The 24,118-nt window shown below is 37.8% G+C and overlaps 1 protein-coding gene across 2 annotated transcripts in view; it reads left to right on the top strand.

Annotated features, from left to right (window-relative positions):
- Positions 1-24,118, top strand: part of LOC136845311 (uncharacterized) — a 73,961-nt gene that overhangs the window by 49,055 nt on the left and 788 nt on the right. For both annotated transcript variants that reach the window (XM_067115527.1, XM_067115535.1), the window contains 6 exons: positions 1,860-1,926; positions 5,436-5,461; positions 5,702-5,798; positions 7,511-7,625; positions 17,310-17,426; positions 18,838-19,506. In XM_067115527.1, coding sequence (XP_066971628.1) covers positions 1,860-1,926; positions 5,436-5,461; positions 5,702-5,798; positions 7,511-7,625; positions 17,310-17,426; positions 18,838-19,506 — 1,091 coding nt within the window. The remainder of the gene's footprint in view (positions 1-1,859; positions 1,927-5,435; positions 5,462-5,701; positions 5,799-7,510; positions 7,626-17,309; positions 17,427-18,837; positions 19,507-24,118) is intronic.

The raw sequence follows: 24,118 nt of genomic DNA, 5'->3' as shown, positions 1-24,118 counted from the left end.
TGCGAGGCAACAAGGGACCTCTTTCTTTGGGTAGAGCAGAATCATACCAAGATTGTCACTTGGTTCATACAAGGGAAGTTGAACATGCTGGTGGATGAAATGAGCCGTCGCAAACAGGTCCTTCTCACAGAATGGACCCTGGATCCACTGGTATGCATCGACCTGTGGAAGCTGTGGGGAAAACCGGCCCTAGACCTGTTCGAAACATCGAGAAATCATCACCTCCCTCTGTTCTGTTCTCCGGCCCCGGACCCTCTGGCATGGGTGACAGATGCCGTGCTCCAAAGTTGGTCAAACTTAGACCTGTATGCATTCCTGCCCTTCAGCATGGTCAGGGAAGTGCTGGACAAATTCCAGACGCATCACGTGTCAATGATTCTAGTAGCTTCATTCTGGCCTCTGAAGGAATGGTTCCATTACCTTCTCAGGCTGTTAGTAGACTTCCCAAGGCTCCTTCCACAAAGGCCAGGTCTTCTCAGACAGCCTAACTTCAGACATTTTCACCAAAGACTAACCACTCTTGCCCTGACAGGCTTCAGACTCAGAAAGATCATCAGAGCAAAAGGTTTTTCAAACCAGCTGCAGAGGCTATTGCAAGATGTAGACGTCAGTCTTTTTGCAAGGTCTACCAGGTCAAGTGGACAGTTTTCCACAGCTGGTGTAGGAGACATAACATCTTGTCTTCTCAGACGTCTGTGACTCAGATCGCGGATTTTCTGCTTTACCTGAGATCCTCTAGAGGTTGTCTTCCTCTACCATTAGAGGATACAGGGCCATGCTGGGTTCCATCTTTAGACATAGAAGTTTGGATCTGTCATTGAACCGGGATCTTAGTGTCCATATCAAATCTTTCGGCACATCCAAGCAGAGGAAGATAGACTCGGTTGCCTGGAATCTTGATGTAGTTCTGAAGTGGCTATCTGGCCTCCCCTTTCTAGCCCCTTCGCTCCACATCGTTAAGGGATCTGCTAGAAAGGGCCTTATGTGCCCATTTCCAAGCATGTAAACTCTCTATACAGTATATATTTTGCAGTATTCAGAATGCTTATGTTATTGTTTCAGCTTCTTAAGGTTTTTTTATTTTGTTTCCTCTAGCCCTTTCCAAATTTATAAGTGGATGTTTAAAGTTATTTATCACTACACCCTTCATTGATATTCCAGTTAGGCTGTTGCTAGTCTTGCTTTCTTTATATATTTATGGCTTTGTTTTCTCATATTACTTTACGTTGTGTTCAGTTTTAGTTCCTGTAGATATGTGGTATTTTTTCTACGATGAGTAATGATGAGCCCCATGTTTGAATCTAGTAGTGCCATAGCATGCGTGTGAATGGTTGTCAAACATTACATATTTAGAGATTACGAGATGCCTCTTAATTCAGGGGAACCCAGTGTAATGGGGTAACTTTCATTAGCCAACTTTGTGGGTTGTAAATATCCCCTCCCATCAAAGGAAGTAGGATACTAACTCTGTGTCTATCCTGCCTTAGTAATTTTTATATGACAAGGACTTTGTTGTTTTAATTTTGTGTGCAAGTTGTTGTATTTTACAGCTGTTGGCTGGAAAACCCCTTAATATCCATGAGAAATTTTGTATATACTTTAGTCATTAAAAATTCCCTTACTGTCCCCTTACTGTTGAAGGAATCCTCTTAACCTGTTAAAGAAATCAGTATGCATGTTCTCTATTATATTGATTGAAGGTCACTGTTGGGGAAGAATGACTATGGATTTTGTTGGTGAATACATGTGAAAAAAATTATTTGATAAATGCTGTGGTATGTTTAGGAAATATAGCTTGAAAATACATGCTAGTATTTGTAACTGAAGGTTTTTTGTTTATTCCATATTTTACTGTAAAGGGAGACTGGAAAACTTCAAAGAGACAGAAGGTGAAACTGACCAGAAGAAATCTGACACTGATAATAGGTAAGGTTCTGTATTTTTGTCCTTTGTTATCGAACCGGTTCACAAATCACTGACAGTTTGTGCAGTAAGACTTAAATTGTTTCATTTAATAGTCATGTAATTTATTGCCATTTAAAGTAGAACTTGTAGTTGAGGGTAATTTTAGAATGTAAACAGAAATTGTGATTTTTTTATGTAGAAATATGTATTTGTTCCAGCAGGGATGCAAAGCTTTGCCTTTTATGTGGAACGTCTTCAGCTTGCATGCATAAAACGGCTATGAGCTTGAAAAGAAGGGTACAGCAGGGTGGGGAAGGGGCGTGAGTGGGGAATACCCCACTCTATAGAGTATTATAGAATATAGAATTTATGCCAAAGGCCCAGGGCTGGGACCTATGAGGTCATTCAGCGCCCCACTCAATATGGTCACTTTTTTTCTTCAGCCAGCATTGAGAGTGGACATATCACTCTTCTCTCATTTGTGTGACCATTGGACTTGGATGATTAGCCTGCATCTTTCTTATTTTTATTTTTGCTTTTAGAATATAGTGCTTTCTGTTCTCCCTTTCTCATAGGTGTTTCTGTTGCATTTTTTCTCAGTGGAGACAAAATGTGAGCAGTTCTGGTGGTGGGGGGAAGGGGATGTGGGCGCCCTTGTTGCCGCTTCATTTCTCCCACCTCAGAAGACCCATTTAAGCAGTTTAGTAGGGGAGCTGTGTGTGTTCATTCTTCCTCTTGTGAGGATTTTGCAGTTTGGTCTTCTCAGTGTGTAAAGTTTGCAAGACATAGAAAGAAAGACAAAAGGCATTGGCTGGTGTTGTTGATGATGCCCCTGGATCCTTCTAGATTTTTCCTTCTGCTGGCTTCTGTTCCTTTGCCCCAAAAAGGCTAGTTCATGCCTTTTTGTCAGGAGACAAAGATACTGTGGGGGCTATTGTTCCTCCAGCAGTCTCTTTTCTCTACTGTTGATGATGATGTTCCTAGAGCAAGTAAGATGTTGTCTCTTGACTACTTGAAAAAGACCTTGCATACACTGAATATTCCAGGTAGTCCATCGTTTATGTCTTTTCTTGTGGGTAGCTGTAGTATTGGCAGGAGAAAGATTGTAAGGAGGATGTTTGGCTCTGGGGATTCTTCATCCTCATCATAGTCCTTTCTCATTCAATGGCATCCTCTTAGGAATAGATTTTCTCTGATCATTTGATGTTACACTTTACATAGTGGTAGGAGTTACCAAGAGTTTTTTGTTGACTACAGTTACAGTGTTTTTATTTTGCTCGCCACGGTTACAGACTTGTGACCTGGAAATCTCATGCATCACTGGGACCAGAGATCCTTATGCAGTTGGGCTGAGCTATTAGCTGCTACAGATCTTTTTCTTTCTTCTGTAGACAGCTGTTGCGTCTTGGATTTTTTTTAACACTAAAAATGGGAACATTATAAGTAATGCACTTCTCTGAAAAAATTTAATTTTGCATATTGAAATTATGAGTTCTAGAATTTGAAAACTAGGCTTAGATAGAAAACATGGCTTTTAAAAATGTAGTAGTCCTTAACCTGGGAGGTTATACATATATCTAGTATTTTAGGAAATGATCAGTTTATTAATGTTCAACTTTTTCTTCAAACATAAAATGAACAAGTGCAAAGAGCTGTAATTATGAATTCCTCATGAAATAATACCAAAGTACTGTACAAGGTTAAAATCATGGAAAGGGAAAATAATCAGAATTTTTCAAGACTAGGAGTGGCGCACGTCAATCTTATTTATAATAAAATGGATTAGCAGATGCTTGCTATCGCTTTCATTTGCTAGTTCCCATACCCATACCCATATCCATACCATACCTGTACTTTACCCATAACTACAGTAAACCCCCCCGTATTTGCTTTCTCGTGGTTCCCGGACTCACGCATTCGCGGGTTTCTCTGTGGAACATATCTAGCCATCATTCGCAGAAAATTCGGCCATTCGCGGTATTTTTCACTGAGAAATATTCTCTAATTACTGTATTTTCATATAATTTTCATGAATGAATGTACTTTTTGTGATAAAACTATTAAAAAACTCAGGTATATGCATTTTTACAGGGTTTTTCTCTGTTTAAACTATCAAAATAGGCAGTTGTAAGTGTTTTTAGAGGGGTTTTAAGTATTCGCGGATTTTAGCTATTTGCGGGGGCGTGTGGGACACATCCCCCACGAATACGGGGGGTTCACTGTACACCCATACCAAAATCTTTACCATACCCTACCTGTACCATACCCATACCCATACTGATACCCATACCTGTACCATACCCATTTCTATACCATACCAAACCATACCCATATCCACACCATACCATACCATACCCATATCCGTACCATACCCATACCCAGAGCGTAATTAACCCTACTAATTATAGTCAGCAAAAGTCTACAGGCAGTTTCAGCCCCATTTACCTTCCGGTGTGCAAACAAACAAAGAAACGTTTCAGTTTTAGTATTATATATGTGGACTCCTGGATTAGGTGGGGATGTCAGAAACCTGTCCTGTTTCGGAACCCCAAACTGAGAGGTAGTCCTCATTCGGGGATTCCTAAGAGGGGTTTTTATTTAAAGCATAAGTAATATTTGCATATTGCTAAGCAGTTACTCACAAATTTACATAATATTCTCTTGCCTGCTTTGTTCCAAAATATTATTCCAAAATTAGATCTCTGTTCTTGCACAATACTATAGAACAGAGTTTTATGGAGAATAAATTGGAGACAAAAGGCTTCGAAGAGCCTGGAGATTGTCTTGAAGCCTTTGGAAGCCTCTGTACATGCAAACAGAGGAAGAAAGGCAGCCAAGGAAATTAATATAATAGACAGATTTTTGAAGGCATCTTCAGCACTCCAGGATCCTCTGAAGCAGCTTCTGGAGAAATCCAGAATCTGTCTTTGGAATCATTCTGCCCAGAATTCTTCCACCTCCTGGAGGAACACCCATTGGATTAAAACATATTCTTGAAGATGTCTTCATGACTGGATCACAACATCTTTCCAGGATCCTTTGAAGCAGTCTTTAGCTCCTGAAGCATCACATCCGCTTCTCTTTCCTGGAGAAACTCCCATTGGATTGTAACATCTTAAATTCTTGAAGACTCCAGGATCCTGGAAAGCCATCTTCAGCTCCTGAACAGATTGCTGTTGGATCCTTTGAATTAAAGGGGAAAGAGGAGGGGGAAGGGGGAGGGGAGGGACACACACGGACAGAAAGGGAGCCAAGGAAATTAATATGATAGATGAGAGATTAGTAGGACCTTTGTTTTGTAGGTAGAGTATTTGCAGTCAAGCACTGTTGAGATTGATATAAAAAATTGTGAAATTGGTTTTCTGGTTTTAATTCAGCTTGTTAATAAATAAAATTTTAATTGCTGAATTTTAAAATTACAGTACTTGGAAGAAAACACTAGTGAATGTTCAGATTCCTTGCTGTTTATGCTGTGTAGCTAAAATATATATTGAATTCTTGTCCTAATGATGTTCATATTTTAATTTCAGCACGGGAGGCAAGGATACTAACCAGGGTAAGAATTTGTATGCAGGAATTGAGATGAAATTTTCATCCCACCTTGCATAAATTTGTTTTTAAGGTCTGGGTTAGGCTTTTATATAATTATTGTATAGATTTCATATTCTTCTTTCGAGATTAAAAATGAGTCTTTATTGTTTTCTGATTGATAAAAATTTTGTTATTTGAACAATTGTTTTTGGTATACCATTTTAAGAATTTTTGAAATTAAAGTTTATATATGTCATTTTGCCAGGAGGAATTCCAAATTTATACACCCAGCCACCACCATCAGTTACAGGGATGCATCCTGTATCTTTTCCACCTCCATTAACAGTTCCACCAAACCAGTGGTAAGATTTCTGAGACTTCATTTGTCTCCTTTGAACTGTTAGAACAGGTGTAGTTATATATAAGCTGCCTATTGTTACTGGTAATGGAATCTTTAAAAATCAAAGGTACTAATTATCCACTACTCTTCAGAGGTAACTCAGTGCATAAAATATGTTTAGTGATCATGTAGTGAATAACAGAAATTTTAGAAGGCATTTAAACTTTTATAGAGTAGTTGATGCTTCTTTGAGCTTATTAAGTGAATTATTGTATTTCTTTATTGGAAAAAGTTACATTTAACTTGAAAAAATTATATTAAACTTCATAGGCTCTGGAGCTGTACAGATGGAGTTTTTACTAAATATGCAAAGTTTAACTTGAGGTTCTAGACTCAGAAGATTCATTATCATCGTCCTAGCCTTCTCATTATTTGGAACAGCAGCCTACAAGGTACAGACTTTACCATAGACATTCACATCCACATTGTACATAATGGGCAAGCTATGCCTTTTTCCACATTTTAAGAGCAGCATATACAAAATCAAATATCTGAGGTATATCTTGGATCAGGGTTTTAACCTTATGAATATGACTCCTTGTCACTTTTTGACTTGTGGTAGTTTGCTTTTCATAACTTCTAACTGATCCAGCAACTCTCAGTCAGTTTTGAGATTTTTATCAATTTAATAAATTCTATGTTAATTAGTTTTCTGGATAATTACAGTAAAGGGTTTGTGATGGACTATAATTTTTTATACAAACCCAGTATTTGTAATATGAAAGTTGCTCCTCTCAACTCTGCTTATGTCTTGTAATTGTTCAAACAGCACCCAGGCATCCATTGGCACATGAACAGTGTCAGGGATTTCAGTGTTCCTAAAATTGGGATAATTATAAGTGCAGTAATGGTTTTTTATGGAAAATCAAAATATATTTTTCACAAACTGTTTTAAATATTTTTCTTATTACAACTGCATCTCTTCCTGACAGGATTGAAACAAATGCAATTGATGCAGTTTATGACCCTCTTGTTTTTACTTGAGATCTTTTTTCTTTCTGCTGTTAGTTGGCAGTAGTATGTTATTTCTGCACTTCTATATAATCCCCGTTCCCATGAACGATTCTGTTTCCAGAATCATGAGTTTGATCGTTTATTTAATTTCTTGCAACCTGTAGAATTCTGTTTATTTTGTTTTACCTGAATCGTATAACCTACCATCATTTTAAGGAATGAGTCTGTGGCTTTCATCAATTAAAATCTTACTTTTTTTTTTTTCCTTTGGTTTTGTCAGTTATTAAGTTCTAGGAGCCTGTTTAATCTTCTACATTGGGAAAAGAAAAGAAGATAAATCTTCGGGCATCTCCTGTGCAACCTTGGTGGCTACTGGCCTCTCAGTTGTCACTGTGTGGCTTATTGCATCGTCAGCTCAAAAGTACCTTAAATACAATTGTAGTGTCAACCTTAATTTTTAATCTGCAGCTCTAAGTTAGCTCTTACATTTATATAGGGTTGTGTGATAGGATATCAGGAATAATACAATATTTCATGGGTGTGTGCTTTAAATAAGAAAACCATCAGCAGTTTTCTTTTCCATCATTTAAATGTGAATTTACATTTTGTTTCACATTCTGTTTGCAGTGCCATTAGCTCTTTCAGATTAATTGAGTTGGTGGAAGCATGCATATATTTCAAATTTGTTTTTTTGAGCTTTAAGATTTTTTTTCCTTAAAGGAATACACCACCACCTCCACCCCCAGCAGCCCAAGTTGCCCAAGTTGCCCAAGCTGAAGATAAGCCTAAAACAAATCTATCAGGGGGTGCAACTGGAACCTTGTTACAGAAGCTAGTAAGTTTGTACTTTCTAGTGCTATGCAATTTTGTGATAGGGTAAAATTGCTAAGGTGAATAAGAAAGTGCTCTATTTAATGAGTGAATAAGAAAGTGCTTTATGTAACAAACTAACTGGACTAGTCCTTTAAGCAAAATATTAAATTTTTAGTATACAAATATTTTCTTATAAATCCATCAGTCAAATTGAACCCTCATCTTGGCCCATGGTTCCAAGGGGTTTGTCACACAACAAATGAAACCGTATAAGAAACTGAAGTTTTTATGCAAACTCATAATTCTCATTATATTAGTCTTATTTGCAATATCATAGATTCTGGTAAGAGATCAGTGTGACTGATAGGATGGTTATGAAATAATTTTTATATATAAATCATCTTTTATTGTAGATCTTTTAGTTAAGAAATGTTGGTAGAAAATTATTTTTAGTTTAATAGATTATTTTACTGTTACAGTATTTTGTTTATTCAATTCATTGTCCATTTTATTTAAATATATATAAATATATATATATATATATATATATATATATATATATATATATATATACATATATATATATATACATATATATATACATATATATACATACATATATATATATATATATATATATATATATATATATATACATAAGTATATATATATGTTATATATATATACATATATATACATATATATACATATATATATATATACACACATATATACATATATATATATATATATATATATATATATATATATATATATATATATATATATATATATATATATATATATATACTGTATATATATACATATATACAGTATATACATATATATATATATATATATGTATATATATATATATATATATATATATATATATATATATGTGTGTGTATGTATATATATATATATATATATATATGTATATATATATATATATATATATATATATATATATATATATATAGTCTGGCTTTTCTGTTGAAGCCTACTAGACAAGTAATGACCTTAGTCTGCATCAGTATACATTTGTGAATAATGTTTTTTCTATCATAAATTTTACTTTGTTCCTGCACGAACACATACCCTCGGTCTTTACATATGGAAATCCAGCCATTAAACTTTTGCAAGGTGGTTATGGTAACAGTTACCTATGGTAGGGCCGGAAGCACTGCCCACCAAGTTGGAGTGTATTCAACTCTATGCATTCAGTTTTCTTTTGGCCGCAGTCTAGTATCGACGTGTGTTTGTGTTTATTTCTCTGTCCTGTCGTTCGACTATCTCTTCTGTTTGAATATTTTTTTATATTTATATTTATTTTTTTATACTTTCCATATATTGATATATTGAAACATTTCAACATGTTTTTCTATATCTCACTAATGATTTATTCACTTATTCTTGCTATGTAGCCATATTGACTCATTTTAGCCTGTATAAGTTTTGGAGCCTTTCTCCTTATATATCATTTTACTCACATTTTTGTTTTTAAACAAACCCAACACCTATCTCCTTGGCGTTTGTTTCGTGTATTTTGCTTTCTTTATTCACATAACTGTGATGAGTTGGAGGGATAGTTTCCAACTCTCGGTGTCATCTGTTCTATTTTAGACATCTCTCAACCTTGTTTTAAGAACTTCCCTCCTTGACGTTCTTTTCTTCCTTGTTCTGAAATGCCTTTTCATGAACAAACTATTTTTTTTCTTTTCAACTACACAATTTCTTGGAATGTTGTAATGTATTAGTCTTTCAGATGTTGTGTAAATTGAGAGGGTTTTATATTCAGTTGTATGAGGATACTTCTTGCCTGAACCTAGCAAGTTTTCCCCCCTCTCCCTCAACATGGAGGTTGATGTAAGATCTTTGACAATGCGTTTGGTCCTGACTTGCTCTCCAGGATCAATGAGAGTTCCTATCTTGTCTTTTTTTATTGCCCTGTCTTGTGGGGTTGTGAGTCGAAGGCTCGCTCCCTTCCTTCTCTGAATGTCGTTCTTGGCCTAAGCAGTGGAGGATTTTTACCAAGAGGAAGCATCAGAGGAGGAAGAAGGTGCCATCTTGCAAGGGGTTTTCTCCTGTTTTGATGGCCGCTTCTCAGTCTCCTTCTGGTTCCTTCTATTCCTAATCTTCCTCTAGTTGCTTCTTCTTCCTAGGAGAATTTTACCCCTTCCCATTCTTCCATAGCTTCGTCTTTGGAAGTTTCGGGTGAGGGGTCAGGAGATAATTTCTCTCAGCTGCCCCCACTCTCTTTGTGGGGGGGGGGGGTTCCCCCCTGTGAGGGAGGAGGCAACGGCATCTTGTTCTATTTCAGGTTCTGAGGCTCAGAAGATGGCTGGCATCTGGGCTTCTCTAGGCCTTCCAGGAGTACTATCCTATGGTGGCCTATTGTCCCATTTCTTGTTCTCTTGCTTTCCCGTGTCATCTGCCTCGACAGTTGCCAGCCCTTTTGCTCTCCCCTTGACTGTACAAGTGATGCCACATCAGCCTTCTGTGTACCCTGACCAGTGTTTTGAGTCAGTGGCTGCAGCGGCTAACCTGTGCACTTCTTCATAGACCTAAGGTTCTGGAACCCAGATCTGTCAGCAGTGTATCACTCGCAGAGCTTCGGAACCCCTTTTGTAATGGTGGCTTCCTCTCCTGCTCAGTCGGCAGCGTATCCCTCACAGAGCTTTGTACCCCCTACTGCAGTGGTGACTTTTACTTAGGATCCATCTTCCGAGGGTCTCTTGAAAGCAGTGGTTGAATCGGCAGTGTATCACTCGCAGAACTTTGGAACCCTTTTGTGGTAGTGGCTTCTTCTCCTGCTCAGTCGGCAGCATATCCCTCGCAGAGCTTTGTACCCCCTACTGCAGTGGTTACTTTTACTTAGGATCCATCTTCCGAGGGTCTCTTGAAAGCAGTGGTTGAATCGGCAGTGTATCACTGCAGAGCTTTGGAACCCCTTTTGTGGTGGTGGGCTTCTGCCTGCTCACGCAGTGTATCCCCTACAGAGCTTTGTACCCCTACTGCAGTGGTGACTTTTACTTAGGATCCCATCTTCCGAGGGTCTCTTGAAAGCAGTGGTTGAATCGGCAGAGTGGAACTCACTTTGTGGTGGTGGAGCTTTGGAACCCTTTTGCAGTGGTAGTGGCTTCTTCTCCTCCTGAGTCGTAGTATGCAGAGCTTTGGAATCCTCGCTCAGAGCTTGCAGACCCCTCACCGCAGTGGTGACTTTTACTTAGGATCCATCTTCCGAGGGTCTCTTGAAAGCAGTGGTTGAATCGGCAGTGTATCACTCGCAGAGCTTTGGGAACCCTTTTGTGTGGTGGCTTCATATTCGAGCTTTGTCCTGCTGCAGTGGTGTGACTTACTTAGATCCATCGAGGGTCTTTGAAAGCGTGGTTATCCTAGAGCTTTACCCCTACTGCAGTGGTGAGCTTTTTACTGCAGTGGTGGATCCATCTTCCGAGGGTCTCTTGAAAGCAGTGGTTGAATCGCAGTGTATCACTCAGAGCTTTGGAAGCTGAACCTGCTTGTTGTAGCTTTTGGCTGCAGTTCTCCTGCTCAGGTCAGTGGTTGTCGCAGTGTATCACTCAGAGCTTTGGAGCTTTGTTGTGGCTTCTTCATTGCCCTTACTGCAGTGGTGACTTTTACTTAGGATCCATCTTCCGAGGGTCTCTTGAAAGCAGTGGTTGAATCGGCTTTGAAGTGTATCCTGCCAGTGCATAGAGCTTTGGGAACCCATCTCCGAGGGTCTCTTGTGGGTGGTGGCTTTCTTCTCCTGCTCAGTCGGCAGTGTATCCCTCGCAGAGCTTTGTACCCCTACTGCAGTGGTGACTTTTACTTTAGGATCCATCTTGCAGAGCTTTGGAACCCTGTGGGGTCTCTCCTGAGCAGAGCTTTGGTTGAGTGGTGCAGTAGGATCCATCTTCCGAGGGCAGAGTGGCTTGGAACCCTTTTGTGGTAGTGGCTTGTCTCCTGCTCAGTCGGTAGCGTGATCCTCGCAGAGCTTTGTACCCCTACTGCAGTGGTGACTTTTACTTAGATCCATCTTCCGAGGGTCTCTTGAAAGCAGTGGTTGAATCGGCGGTGTATCACTGCAGAGCTTTGAAAATTCCCTACTGCAGTGGTGACTTTTACTTAGGATCCATCTTCCAGGGTCTCTTGAAAGCATGGTTGAATAGGCAGTGTATCACTCGCAGAGCTTTGGAACCCTTTTGTAGAAAGTGGCTTCTTCTCCTGCTCAGTTGGCACAGCATATCCTCGCAGAGCTTTGTACCCCTACTGCAGTGGTGACTTTTACTTAGGATCCATCTTCCGGGTCTCTTGAAAGCAGTGGTTGAATCGGCGGTGTATCACTCGCAGAGCTTTGGAACCCTTTTGTGGTGGTGGCTTCTTCTCCTGCTCAGTTGGCAGTGTATCCCTCGCAGAGCTTTGTACCCCCTACTGCAGTGGTGACTTTTACTTAGGATCCATCTTCCGAGGGTCTTTGAAGCAGTGGTTGAATCGGCGGTGTATCACTGCGCGCAGAGCTTTGGAACCCTTTTGTGGTGGTGGCTTCTTCTCCTGCTCAGTCGGCAGCATATCCTCGTGAGAGCTTGTACCCCTACTGCAGTGGTGACTTTTTACTTAGGATCCATCTTCCGAGGGTCTCTTGAAAGCAGTGGTTGAATCGGCAGTGTATCACTCGCAGAGCTTTGGAACCCTTTTGTGGTGGTGGATTCTTCTCCTGCTCAGTTGGCAGCATATCCCTCGCAGAGCTTTGTACCCCCTACTGCAGTGGTGACTTTTACTTAGGATCCATCTTCCGAGGGTCTCTTGAAAGCAGTGGTTGAATCGGCAGTGTATCACTCGCAGAGCTTTGGAACCCTTTTGTGGTGGTGGCTTCTTCTCCTGCTCAGTCGGCAGTGTATCCCTCGCAGAGCTTTGTACCCCCTACTGCAGTGGTGACTTTTACTTAGGATCCATCTTCTGAGGGTCTCTTGAAAGCAGGTTGAATCGAAGCAGTGTATCACTCGCAGAGCTTTGGAACCCTTTTGTGGTGGTGGCTTCTTCTCCTGCTCAGTCGGCAGTGTATCCCTCGCAGAGCTTTGTACCCCCTACTGCAGTGGTGACTTTTACTTAGGATCCATCTTCCGAGGGTCTCTTGAAAGCAGTGGTTGAATCGGCAGTGTATCACTCGCAGAGCTTTGGAACCCTTTTGTGGTAGTGGCTTCTTCTCCTGTTCAGTCAGCAGCGTATCCCTTGCAGAGCTTTGTACCCCCTACTGCAGTGGTGACTTTTACTTAGGATCCATCTTCTGAGGGTCTCTTGAAAGCAGTGTTTGAATCGGCAGTGTATCACTTGCAGAGCTTTGGAATCCTTTTGTGGTGGTGGCTTCTTCTCCTGCTCAGTCGGCAGCATATCCCTTGCAGAGCTTTGGACCCCCTACTGCAATGGTGACTTTTACTTAGGATCCGTCGCCTGATGGTCTCTTGAAAGCAGTGGTTGACAGAGTCAACATTGTTTTTCAAGAGAAGTTCACCTGTGTTGTGAAGAAGCGTCGCAGTCTTCCTGCTCTTCTTCTCTGTCTTCGCCCGACTACGGCTGTGGTTCTCCCGCTCCAGCCTACAGCGCTCTCGCTGATGAGGGGGTGTCACTTCCAGCCGTTTCTCATTGGGCTCATCCATCAGTATTTGTTTCCAAGCTATTTCAGTGATCCAGAAATCTACGGCAGTGTTGTCTTTCCCCAGTCCCCCTGTTCGTGTTCGTAGGAAGAATGAGAAGGTTCCTGTTATGAATCTCGTGTAGTGAAGGCTTCGGAAGTTCAGCCGTTTGCTTCTGGGTCCTGCTGTCATATGGTGGACATGAGAGATTCTGTACGGCCACAGATGTGTTTCCAGCCAAGGCCTTTGTTGCCTTGTTGCTGGCACGCCCATGACATTTGACTCCGTCATTCCAGAACCCCTCCCTGTTCACGCTCTCACAGGAGGCCCTCTGATTGTCGTTCCAACTCCCACGAATGTGTCTTGTTGCATGTCCGTGAAGACATGCACATACATGCCGTCAATCCAGTCAGCCATTCAGCCTCACTCCTCTGCATCTCATCATCTCTCACGTTTTCGCTCCTAGAAGAAATCGAGTTCGCATGGCCGCGGATGTGACAGCACGGACATATATCGACACATGACTGTCACATGGGGAGGTGTGGAAGTTGTCTTAGGATGGTGTGTCCAGGAATGGACCATCAACCTCGCTCACATGAAGGTTTGGGAAGAGAATAGGATGGCCTGCAGCCATGCTATGTTGAAGCACCGATTCCCATCCGATCACTGTCTCATTTAATTCTGTCGAGCGAAGAGCTTTGATAGAACTACTGTGGACATCTAGAAAGGCAACAACCCATGTGCGAGTGCATAAACAGCACATCTGTGCAATGCCTTTCAATCACGTACATAATTTAGCTTGATCATGTGGACCATACCATCTACATACAAGTGAACGGGATTGTTCTGCCAACTTTTACGTCCTTCATAATGTACATTGATGGGGTCTTATTCATTGGTAGCGGTCAGCCTTTGTTTTCAGTAAATATCCACTGCAACAAATGAACATCCAGTCAATTCAAGTGAAGGGATTGTTCTCCCAGACCCATAAGGCCATCATTGCGGGAATTGACAGTCTTTTTTTTTTTATTGTGTTCAGCCAGACACTTCAACATTATGCAGGTAATCTCCTGCTCTGCAAGGAATAGGTTGGGTTAGGTTTGGTTGGGTACTTAGCCTAGCCTAACTAGTTCTAGCCTAACCTTACCAATCAGCCTAGCCTAACAAGTTTTAGCGTAACCTTACCAATCCTGCACTTCAGTATCCTGGGACGTCTTGTTTCATGGCATCATTCTTCAAGGGTCTAGGTTGGGTACTTAACCCAACCTAGCCTAGCCTAGCCTGACATAATCTGCACCTCAACCTAGCATAGCCTACCCTGGCCAAATCTGCACCTCAGTAACCTGGATCTTCTTAGATCTGCAAGCCTCAGGATCCGAGGATAGGCGTTCCATAGTGTTGTTAAGGAACGGTACCATGGTAGTAACTTTGTCAACAAGAGGGGGGGGTTAGTATTAGTATCCTATCATCTCCTCAGTTGATGGTGCAGGTGCATGGGTTTGCAGTAGCTCACTCAGCACAACAGTCAACCATACACATTCCAGGATGAAGGATGTATGACAGACAAGTTCGGTCACCAGAGTCAGTGTTAGCGACAATTGGTCTTGACACAACATTTTGAAGGATTGTTCAATCTACTCCAAAGATGTTACTATTCAGCTCTGTCTCTACGAACCGTGGGTATAACAGCCGATGACCAGGCCACATTGAGAATATCACTTCTTGTCCGATCAGCAAAGTTAGCAATGATTGGGTCAGGTCAGTATTTGGATAGGTGACCTCCTGGAGCACAGGATTTTGTTGACGTCTTGTATCCATGGCTAGAAATGTTGGGACTAGTGAGTACTTGAATAAGTGACCACCTAGAAACTTCAGATGCTGTTGATGCCTAGGAGACATCTTTCGCATCCATGATTCAAGTCTTGGGCTTACATCTTCCCGTCATTTTGCCTGATTTGTTGGGAGATCAACAATACCTCCAGACTAAGTTCCAACAATATGTTTTTGATTCCTACTCAGTCAAGAAGCGGTGTTTAGGAGCTCCATTTCTTTTAATTTGATGTAGTTACACTCCTACTGTGAGGAGTGGGAGATAAAAGCAGTGACTGCTGCTGCTGTAATTACCAGTTGATCCACAACTCGAGGAGAGAATATTATGTGGCTCTTTAAACAGTTCTTTTTAGATTACTTTCAAGAGTTTCAAGATCCAAGATAGACACTCCTCAGTGTGATAGCAATGAAACCCAAGAAGTGCCACGGTCCTTTCACCTGCTGTATTGCAGTGCAAGTATATGAGCAGACAGAGAAGAACATTCAGTACAGTGGCCAACCAGACATCCCAAGCAAGATGTAATTACAACAATTATCCGCTGAAGTCAGGAGATAAGGACAGTTGATCTTGGCACCTTGACTTTCAGAAATTCATTCAACCTCTGAAGAAGCTTGATCATAGTCCTTTCTTGACTTAATGAAGTTGCTGCTGTTCTGTTCTGTCTTCTGGCACCGCTATGGTCCTGTGGTGCCAATGACAGTATGACGTCTATATTGCCTCTGTTCAATTAATCATTTCTCTCAGAGAGATCCTACCAACTTCTCTTGGTGACATCAGCTCAACAGGCCAGGGGTCATGTTCACTCAGGAAGAACCTGTTGGCAGGTACTAAGATGGGACAGTGACGCATCTCCTTTTCTTTGGGACACGCCCGAGGTGCTTGCATAAGATGTGTAGCTCTTGAGGGGACAAGGAGAATGTGTGGCTGTGAGAAGGTGTGGGACTGGCTCTCCTCCCTTTCTCCTGTTGGTCTCTCCCTCTTCCAGTGGGCAGAGGAATGGCGAATGAGCTGTCACATGCTGGACTGGGTTGCATGCAGGTGGTCTAGATGACTGAGTATCGTATCTATAATCTAGCTTTATTTGGATTAGTTGATGCAAATCCTTCCTTCTCTCTAACAAGGGGAGAGAAGGACTGACTATGAACAAACCAGTTGGTTATTCTTAGCTGTATAGTCTCAGACACTGGGGGGTGGTTCATCCAAACCTTTTCAAATCAAGGATATTATATTCTTTTAATTCAAAATGCCCAGAAGTCTGACGATTGAACATCTCTCTTGTTCAGTAGATCAGAGGTATGGTCTCCTTCCTTTGCTCTTTCATGACCAGAAGAGAGTATCCAAGGTGAGCCAAACTACCAGTCAGTTCAGAGATTCACTCAGAATCCTCCCTCCAAAAGTAAGTCTCCCATATGTAAAGACCTAGGGTTTGTATTCGTGTAGGAACAAATGACAAATTTTCAAGTAATTTATATTTTTCCCAGCATACAAACCTGAGGTCTTTACATAAAGGGCACATTTTTTACCACCCCCACCATCTTCCTGGGCCAAAAGGTAAACTGACTATAGAACTGAATGCACTCCGACTTGGTGGGCGGTACTTCCGCCCCTACCATTGGTAACTGTTACCATAGCCACCTGCAAAAGTTTAACAGCAGGATTTCCAGCTCGCTGAAAGTTTGCCCGATATGTAAAGACCTCAGGCTTGTATGTTAGGAAGAATACAGAGTACTTTAAAAATTTGTCATTTTATTGTAAGTAGGGTGCAGATGTTTTGCCTTTTATTTTACATGTTTTATTGTATGGTTAAACTTCGATATGTTTGTAAAAACTTCTTGCAAAGTAATATTTCATGTATTTTGTTTTGATGTTATGCTTGCCAGTGTGTTTTATTTTGGTGCATGTACAGTAGTAGCAGCAAGTGTTGAGGATTTAGTGGACAGAAAATGTAAACTAAATAAATACTTGGAGTATGAGAACTTTTCTGTATACTGTATAATGTAAGTGCTGTTCATTATTTGAGCATACTGAACATTGTAAAATATGTAATATTAATCTAGATAAAGGTATGGTAATGTATGCATTCATGAAATTTATACATGATTTGCAGAATTATCCAAAGCACTTTTATTTTTAAATGGAATATTTTTTTTATTAACCTTCTGGGAATAAAACAGTAAATATCTTCCCAGTCGAAAATATATGTGGTATGACTCTAGTAGAAGTATTTCTTACTTCACAGGCTGCGTGTGCAGTGAAGAACCTAAAAGATTCTGACTTGGCTACCAACGTAATTATTGCCCTTGTGAAAACCATGAAGGAATACAACCATACAAGAGGAGACACAAGGTCTATAGAAGTAAGTGTTTTTTTATATGACAGAAGAGACTGACATTTGTATTACTAAATGACAGTACTGCAGTGTGTGCAAAGAATATATGATTATCTGTGTTTCTGTAAGAATTAAGTTAAATTAGGTCACCTTAGTTTCCTGCTTTTGTAGTAACGACCAAGATTTGATGTGCAGGAGTTGATGTCACATAGCAGACTTGACTCTTCTGCCTTGATAGAAGCAGCATTTTTCCTGGTGATGGTGATGGGCCATCCAAAGAAGCTTCCAGAGTGGGTGAAAATGCTCTGCAACTTCACTTCCAAAGATTCCACTGGAACCTTACTGTCCTGAGCCTTCATGCTATCAGGTGTTGCCTCCCTATTATTATTATTATATTATTCAGAAACTGAACAAGCTTCCTAAGAATATGGTGTTCTTTTGAAAGAAATTACATTAGATAGGAGATAATACAGAAGTAAGAGGTAGTTTTTAGAAAACAAACATAAATTACAAATTAATAAATAGATAAAAATTATTAAAAGAAGATTTTTCAGTCTGGCCAAGTAGTACATTTCTAAACTACCAATCAGAGTGAAGAGTGTTACATAATTAGTGTAGCAGAGGGAACGTTGATCTGCTCCGTACTTCTGTTCCACAAGTACCAGATTTTGTATACCAGCAGTGGGATAGGAAGTTGAGTTGGCAGTTAAGGAATATAGGTTGCCTTATCACAGGTTTTTTTGTAATTCAAGAGTACGGGCCATTGACTGTGGTACATTATTTGAGTTGAGATGGATGTGCCAGAGCTTTGAAAGGGGGTTAGAATAGACCTTCTCCATTGGATCTTTTGCTTGTTATAAAGCATTTTAAGTGGCCCAAGATAAGGACCACTGGAAAGGCCCTTGTTATGATAAGTACATAGACAACTTCTTCACTAGCAGGGTTACCGTCCAGTTCACGTCCCTTGTTATTTGCCAAACTTTTAGTTTACAAGATCCCTCACTGCAGAGGTATATAGCTCCAGTGTCTCTATGCATTAATAGTGAAGAGAGTTGGCAAAAATCATCCCACCAAGGTAGTAGTTACTCAATATACCTGAGTTAACAAATTTGTGTTAAATGTAATGGTTTAAAAATAGAACATCTGTTTTGTATTAAAACCCCCCTTTTTTATTTAGTAAAACCCAGTACTGTATTGTATCTCATGTTGAAGGGTTAGGCAACTCAGGAATTGACTTTACGGGAAGGGAGCTTTGGAGCCTGACTGTATTACCTGGCTAGGTGTGAGTTAAATTACATATCCAGACATTATACGTATAACAATTTATTATTTACACCTAGTTTACAAATATAGATTACCACCATAGTAAACGATACTGTATTTTAGTTCATTGCATTTTATTCCTTTTTGAGAACTAATTGGTGCTTTGTTTTGCCAGGTCCTCACAGAGATTGATGTAAAGCTAAGAGGCTTAAAGTCAATGATGCCTGCAATCATACCAGAGTCTGAAAAGACAGTATCAAAAACTCCCATCAAGACAAGCCCTTCTGATGTTTCAAATAAAGAGAATACACCTAAGTCAGCGTCAATTACAGTTGCACCTGATCCATCCAAAACTTCAGGAAACAGTTACTATTCATCAACAGGAACAAGTGGTTCTGAAGCTTCAAAATATTCGTCCAGTGGCTCTGGTAGTACAGCATATCCATCTAGTGATTCTGGCACTTGGTATTCACAAGGGAAGGGTAATACAGCCTCATCTTATTCAACACAATCTACAGACACCAAGAAAGCACCTCCAAACACTAACTATACTTCTCAGCCTCCACCAAAAACAGGCTATTCATCAAACACCAAAGCCAGTACCGGTTATACAAATGATTATTCTTCTTATAACATGACTCAAACCCAGACTCAAAACCCACCACCAGTAAAAGATGCCGGGGGTTATCAGGCCAAACCACCTATGGGATATTTCTCTCAGCCACCATATGGTCAACCTCCAGCAGCTGTCATGGATATTATTTCCACAGCACCACCACCTCCTCCACCAGTGGATAATTCAGGGTATGCAGGTTATGGGAACCAATATTCAGGTGGATACGGGGTAAGTGCATTTTTTTTACTCAGTTTTTCTAAAAATTATGTACAGTAATACCTCGAACTTGCGTGATTCGAGTTGCGCAAATTCGCAGACGCGTACGTTTCATTGGAACCTAACTAATTGTCATACACGAGTTTTTCTGAACACCACGGTATTTGCAAATACTGAAAACCCTGCAAAAGTGTTTATTTAATTTTATATAAATTTATAAGTTTTCAAGCACATGTGTAAGTGCAAATAACATTAAATAATAAAAGTAATAATTTCTCTCTATCTCTTTTACAGAGATAATAAAAGTAATAATCGGATGAGAGAATTTTTATGGTACTCTACATGTATATTTTATTTGTTTTGTATGATGAATAAATTTTTTACCTAATCATAAGTACTAATTTTCAAATATTAGTATAATAATAATAGTAATATAACATAACTGTAATTATAAAATTTGTATGTGATATGCATTTTAAACATACAAATATCTTTCCCCCATCTTTTGCAAGAAGCTCGAAGGCAAAGCTGTCAGACATGTCAATTTAACATGAAGGGGGAGTGTTGCTGATTAGCAGGTCAAAGGTTTCTTACGTAATTCTCTCTCTCTTTCTCTGTGTCTGTAATAATTCATAAAAAATTTCTCTCTCTTAAGTAAGGACAACTGATATCTCTCTCTCTCTCTCGTAGTTAGCGCAACCTACGTATTACTGTTTCTCTGTGTGTCTTTAACTGTACAGTGGATAATTTTAAACTGATCTAATTTTACCCATACCATTTACAAACTGTAAGTGTGCTGTTCTGAAACAGAGACATACAGTATTTCAGAACAAAGAAAAAGAGACAGAATAAAGAAGTTTTTAAAAATGAGGTTGAGACGACTTCCAAAAATAGATTGGAGGAATGGGGGGAGAGAGAGAAATAGGATACTAATCTTCACACTCCTATATTTTTATTTTTACGTCAACCATTTATTTCTTTTTTTAAGGGTAATGTACTAAGCTAACTTTAATTTCATTTAAAAGTCTGTTTAATACTGGGTTTCCATCTTTTGATATCTAACGAAAGAGTATCTTCTCTTTCTCTCATGGTATTCTCTGTCTCCATAGTAATTCATAAATAATTTAACTTGATATTTCTGGTAGGGACAATATTCTCTGTCTCCGTAATAATTGATAAATAATTGCACTCTCTTAAGTAAGGACACCCCTTCTCTCTCTTTCGTTCCTGGTTAGCGCTAACACATTTTTGCAACTTATTATTCCTCTGTACGTCTTTACCTGTACAGTAGATAGTTTAAATTGAACTAATTTTACCTGTACTGTATACGAAATGTAAATGCACTAGTGTGGCAAATATGTTCTAAAACATAGAGACAATATCTAAGAGAGTTGTATTAGTCAAAATAAAAAAACTGTTTGTTCATGAAAAAGCATTTCAGAACAAAGAGAAAGAGATGCAGAATAAAGAAGTTATTAAAGAGGTTAAGAAGACTTCTAAAAATAGATCAGTCAGAAGGGAGAGAAGGGAGAGAGAGACAGAAATTCTCTTCTAACTCTGTTTTATGTCAACCATATATATATATATATATATATATATATATATATATATATATATATATATATATATATATATATATATATATATATGTATAATATATATATATATATATATATATATATATATATATATGTATATATGTATATATATATATATATATATATATATATATATATATATATATATATATATATATATATATATATATATATATATATATATATATATATATATATATATATATATATATATATATATATATATATATATATATATATATATATATATATATATATATATATATATATATATATATATATATATATATATATAACATATATATATATAACTATTCTATATATATATATATATATATATATATATATATATATATATATATATATATATATATATCTCTCTCTCTCTTATATATATATATATATATATGTATATATATATATATATATCTCTCTTTTTTCTTTTAGGTATATATATATATATATATATATATATATATATATATATATATATATATATATATATATATATATATATATATATATATATATATATATATATATAGGTAATGTATTAAGCTAACTTTTTAAATGCTATATATATATATATATATATATATATACAGTATATATATATATATATATATATATATATATATATATATATATATATATATATATATATATATATATATATATATATATATATATATATATATATATATATATATATATATATATATACTTTAATTTCATTTTAAGTATATGTATATATATATATTGAATTACTAATAATATTAGAACATGATTAAGGTCATATTTAGTGTTTAAACTTTAAAAATAAGCATTTATTAGCATTTTTGAGACTGCCAAACTTACTTTTTTTTTCTTTTGAAAATTTGCCTTGTGCAAGGGTTCTGGCTTTAAAAATAAGCATTTAAGCATTTTTTTGAGTGTAAGTGCCTTGGCAAGGTTTCTGACTGTACATATTGTATTAATAATCTGGTAGGCTAGTGATACAAGAGCGGTATACATACTGTATTAATATTCTGGTAGGCTAGTGATACAAGAGCAGTGCTTACTCAGTGGTCTAGTTAAACTACTTAGTAATAATAATAATGTTAGTGTTCCAGGTTATAATTTTTGTTTGCTATTTTAACATTATATAATGTGGGAACTGTGATAGTTTTTGACATACGTTCTGTAGTCCTTAAGGTGTCAATAATTTGATAGGTACAGTCATGCTCAAATCTGAGGCAACATGATTCTTTTTGCATCGTACAAAATCTCAGACTCAACATAACATTGCCAAGTAGTGTTATGCTATTTTTTAATCTAAAATTTCATACATGCCAGCAAGTTTGCGATTTCATAGTTAGCACTATTTTCCTTATGGCTATATGAATATGATCCCTTTTATGCATTGCTATAATTTGTAACCTGTGTGATTTTAAGTGAGTTTTTTTTTTTTTTTGTGTGTAGCTCAAAGCACAATGTGATAAGGTTAGTGGTGCCGTCAATGACAGCACACTTAACGTGCTCCTTGTTCTGGTCAACGTACTGTTATAATGCTGTACAGCATTATAACAGTAGGAGTATGAATTACAGTCGACCCCTGGGATTCACGGGTTATGCCTACCACTAGCCCCGTGAATAGCTCAAATCTGCGAATAATTAAACCCCCTAAAAACGCTTATAACTGCCAATTTTGATAGTTCAAAACACCAAAAAACTTTCTAAAAAGGCTTATACCTGAAAATTTTAACAGTTTTCACAAAAAGTGCATTTAGTCACGAAAATGATATGAAAATACAGTAATCTGTGAATATTTCTCTATGAAAAATTCCACGAATAGGCGAATTTTCAGCGAATATGTATATGTTTCACAGAAAAATTCTGTGAATCGCTGAGTCCACGAATCCCAGGGGTCGACTGTACAACAAGTTTTCTTTGAATCTTGAAGTTTTAGGTTGTGTTCAAGTTACCTGTATGTTACAAAATGATTTATAGGCAAAAAAAAAAAAATAAAATAAATAAATAAATAAATAAATAATCTAAGCCTTCCGAGATGTAATCGCTGTTACCAAAGAATTTATTTATAAAGATTACCTGTTCTTTGAAGAATAAAAGATGATGATGATTTTAATTATATAGAGATGATGGTTATTATTTGAAATAACTTAGTATTAATATCACGGCGTATGGAGCACTTGTTTTTTAACTGGCTTAAAATATTTTCTTAAAGGTCTCTGCTCACTTTTAGTGTATGAGACTTTCAAGTTATTCATTCATAAGGTAACGTGAAGTGTAAGAATGTGCAAATAACTTCATATGCTTTCTGGCCAGAAATTGTTAATATAGAGATGTGAATGGTAAGTGTAATGTATTTATAGTAAGTAAAGAAAGCTAACAACCTAGGTCTAGGAACAAAATCTTGGCTTTAACAAAAGAATAATTGCTTAGGCAAATAGTTGCTAGTAAGCCATAATTTTTGCACTGGTTAAGAAATATAACCTAAATAATTTTATTTTTATGAAAAATCCAAGTATTCCTTTAACAAATATTAAATAAACGTTTTCAAGATAATCTCATTGTCACTACTCCAAGAAACTTCATTGTCACTGCTCGTTGTAGACCTATGTTCCATGTGGTTCATTAGTTGCGTCATACAGGCTCCACCCACCCGTTTGTATTGGTGGATGCAATCTAACTACAGTACTTTTGTATTTACATATTTACATTGGACTATTTAAAAATTTATGGTTGTATTGCAAGCAATGTTAATGTTATGGCAAATTTTTTCTTTTTTATTATTTTAACAATTGAACTGAGGTTTGATGATGACTTGTTTTTTTGTCTAACGTATCGGCAATGAGTGAATGAAAGTTATAAAAATGTTTCGTAAGCGTTTTTCCAAAATTTTGCTACACGTGATGTTTTCTTACAGTTTTGAAATATATGACAGATTTCACTTTTGTGAAATAAATTATGGCCTTAATTTATGAAATAATCGTGTTTTCGCACTGAAATAAGAGAACAATATGGAG

The sequence above is a fragment of the Macrobrachium rosenbergii genome, chromosome 2 (assembly GCF_040412425.1).
Source record: "Macrobrachium rosenbergii isolate ZJJX-2024 chromosome 2, ASM4041242v1, whole genome shotgun sequence".
Taxonomy (NCBI): domain Eukaryota; kingdom Metazoa; phylum Arthropoda; class Malacostraca; order Decapoda; family Palaemonidae; genus Macrobrachium; species Macrobrachium rosenbergii.
Note: the sequence above shows the minus strand (reverse complement) of the source record. Positions and strands in the feature narration are given on the sequence as shown.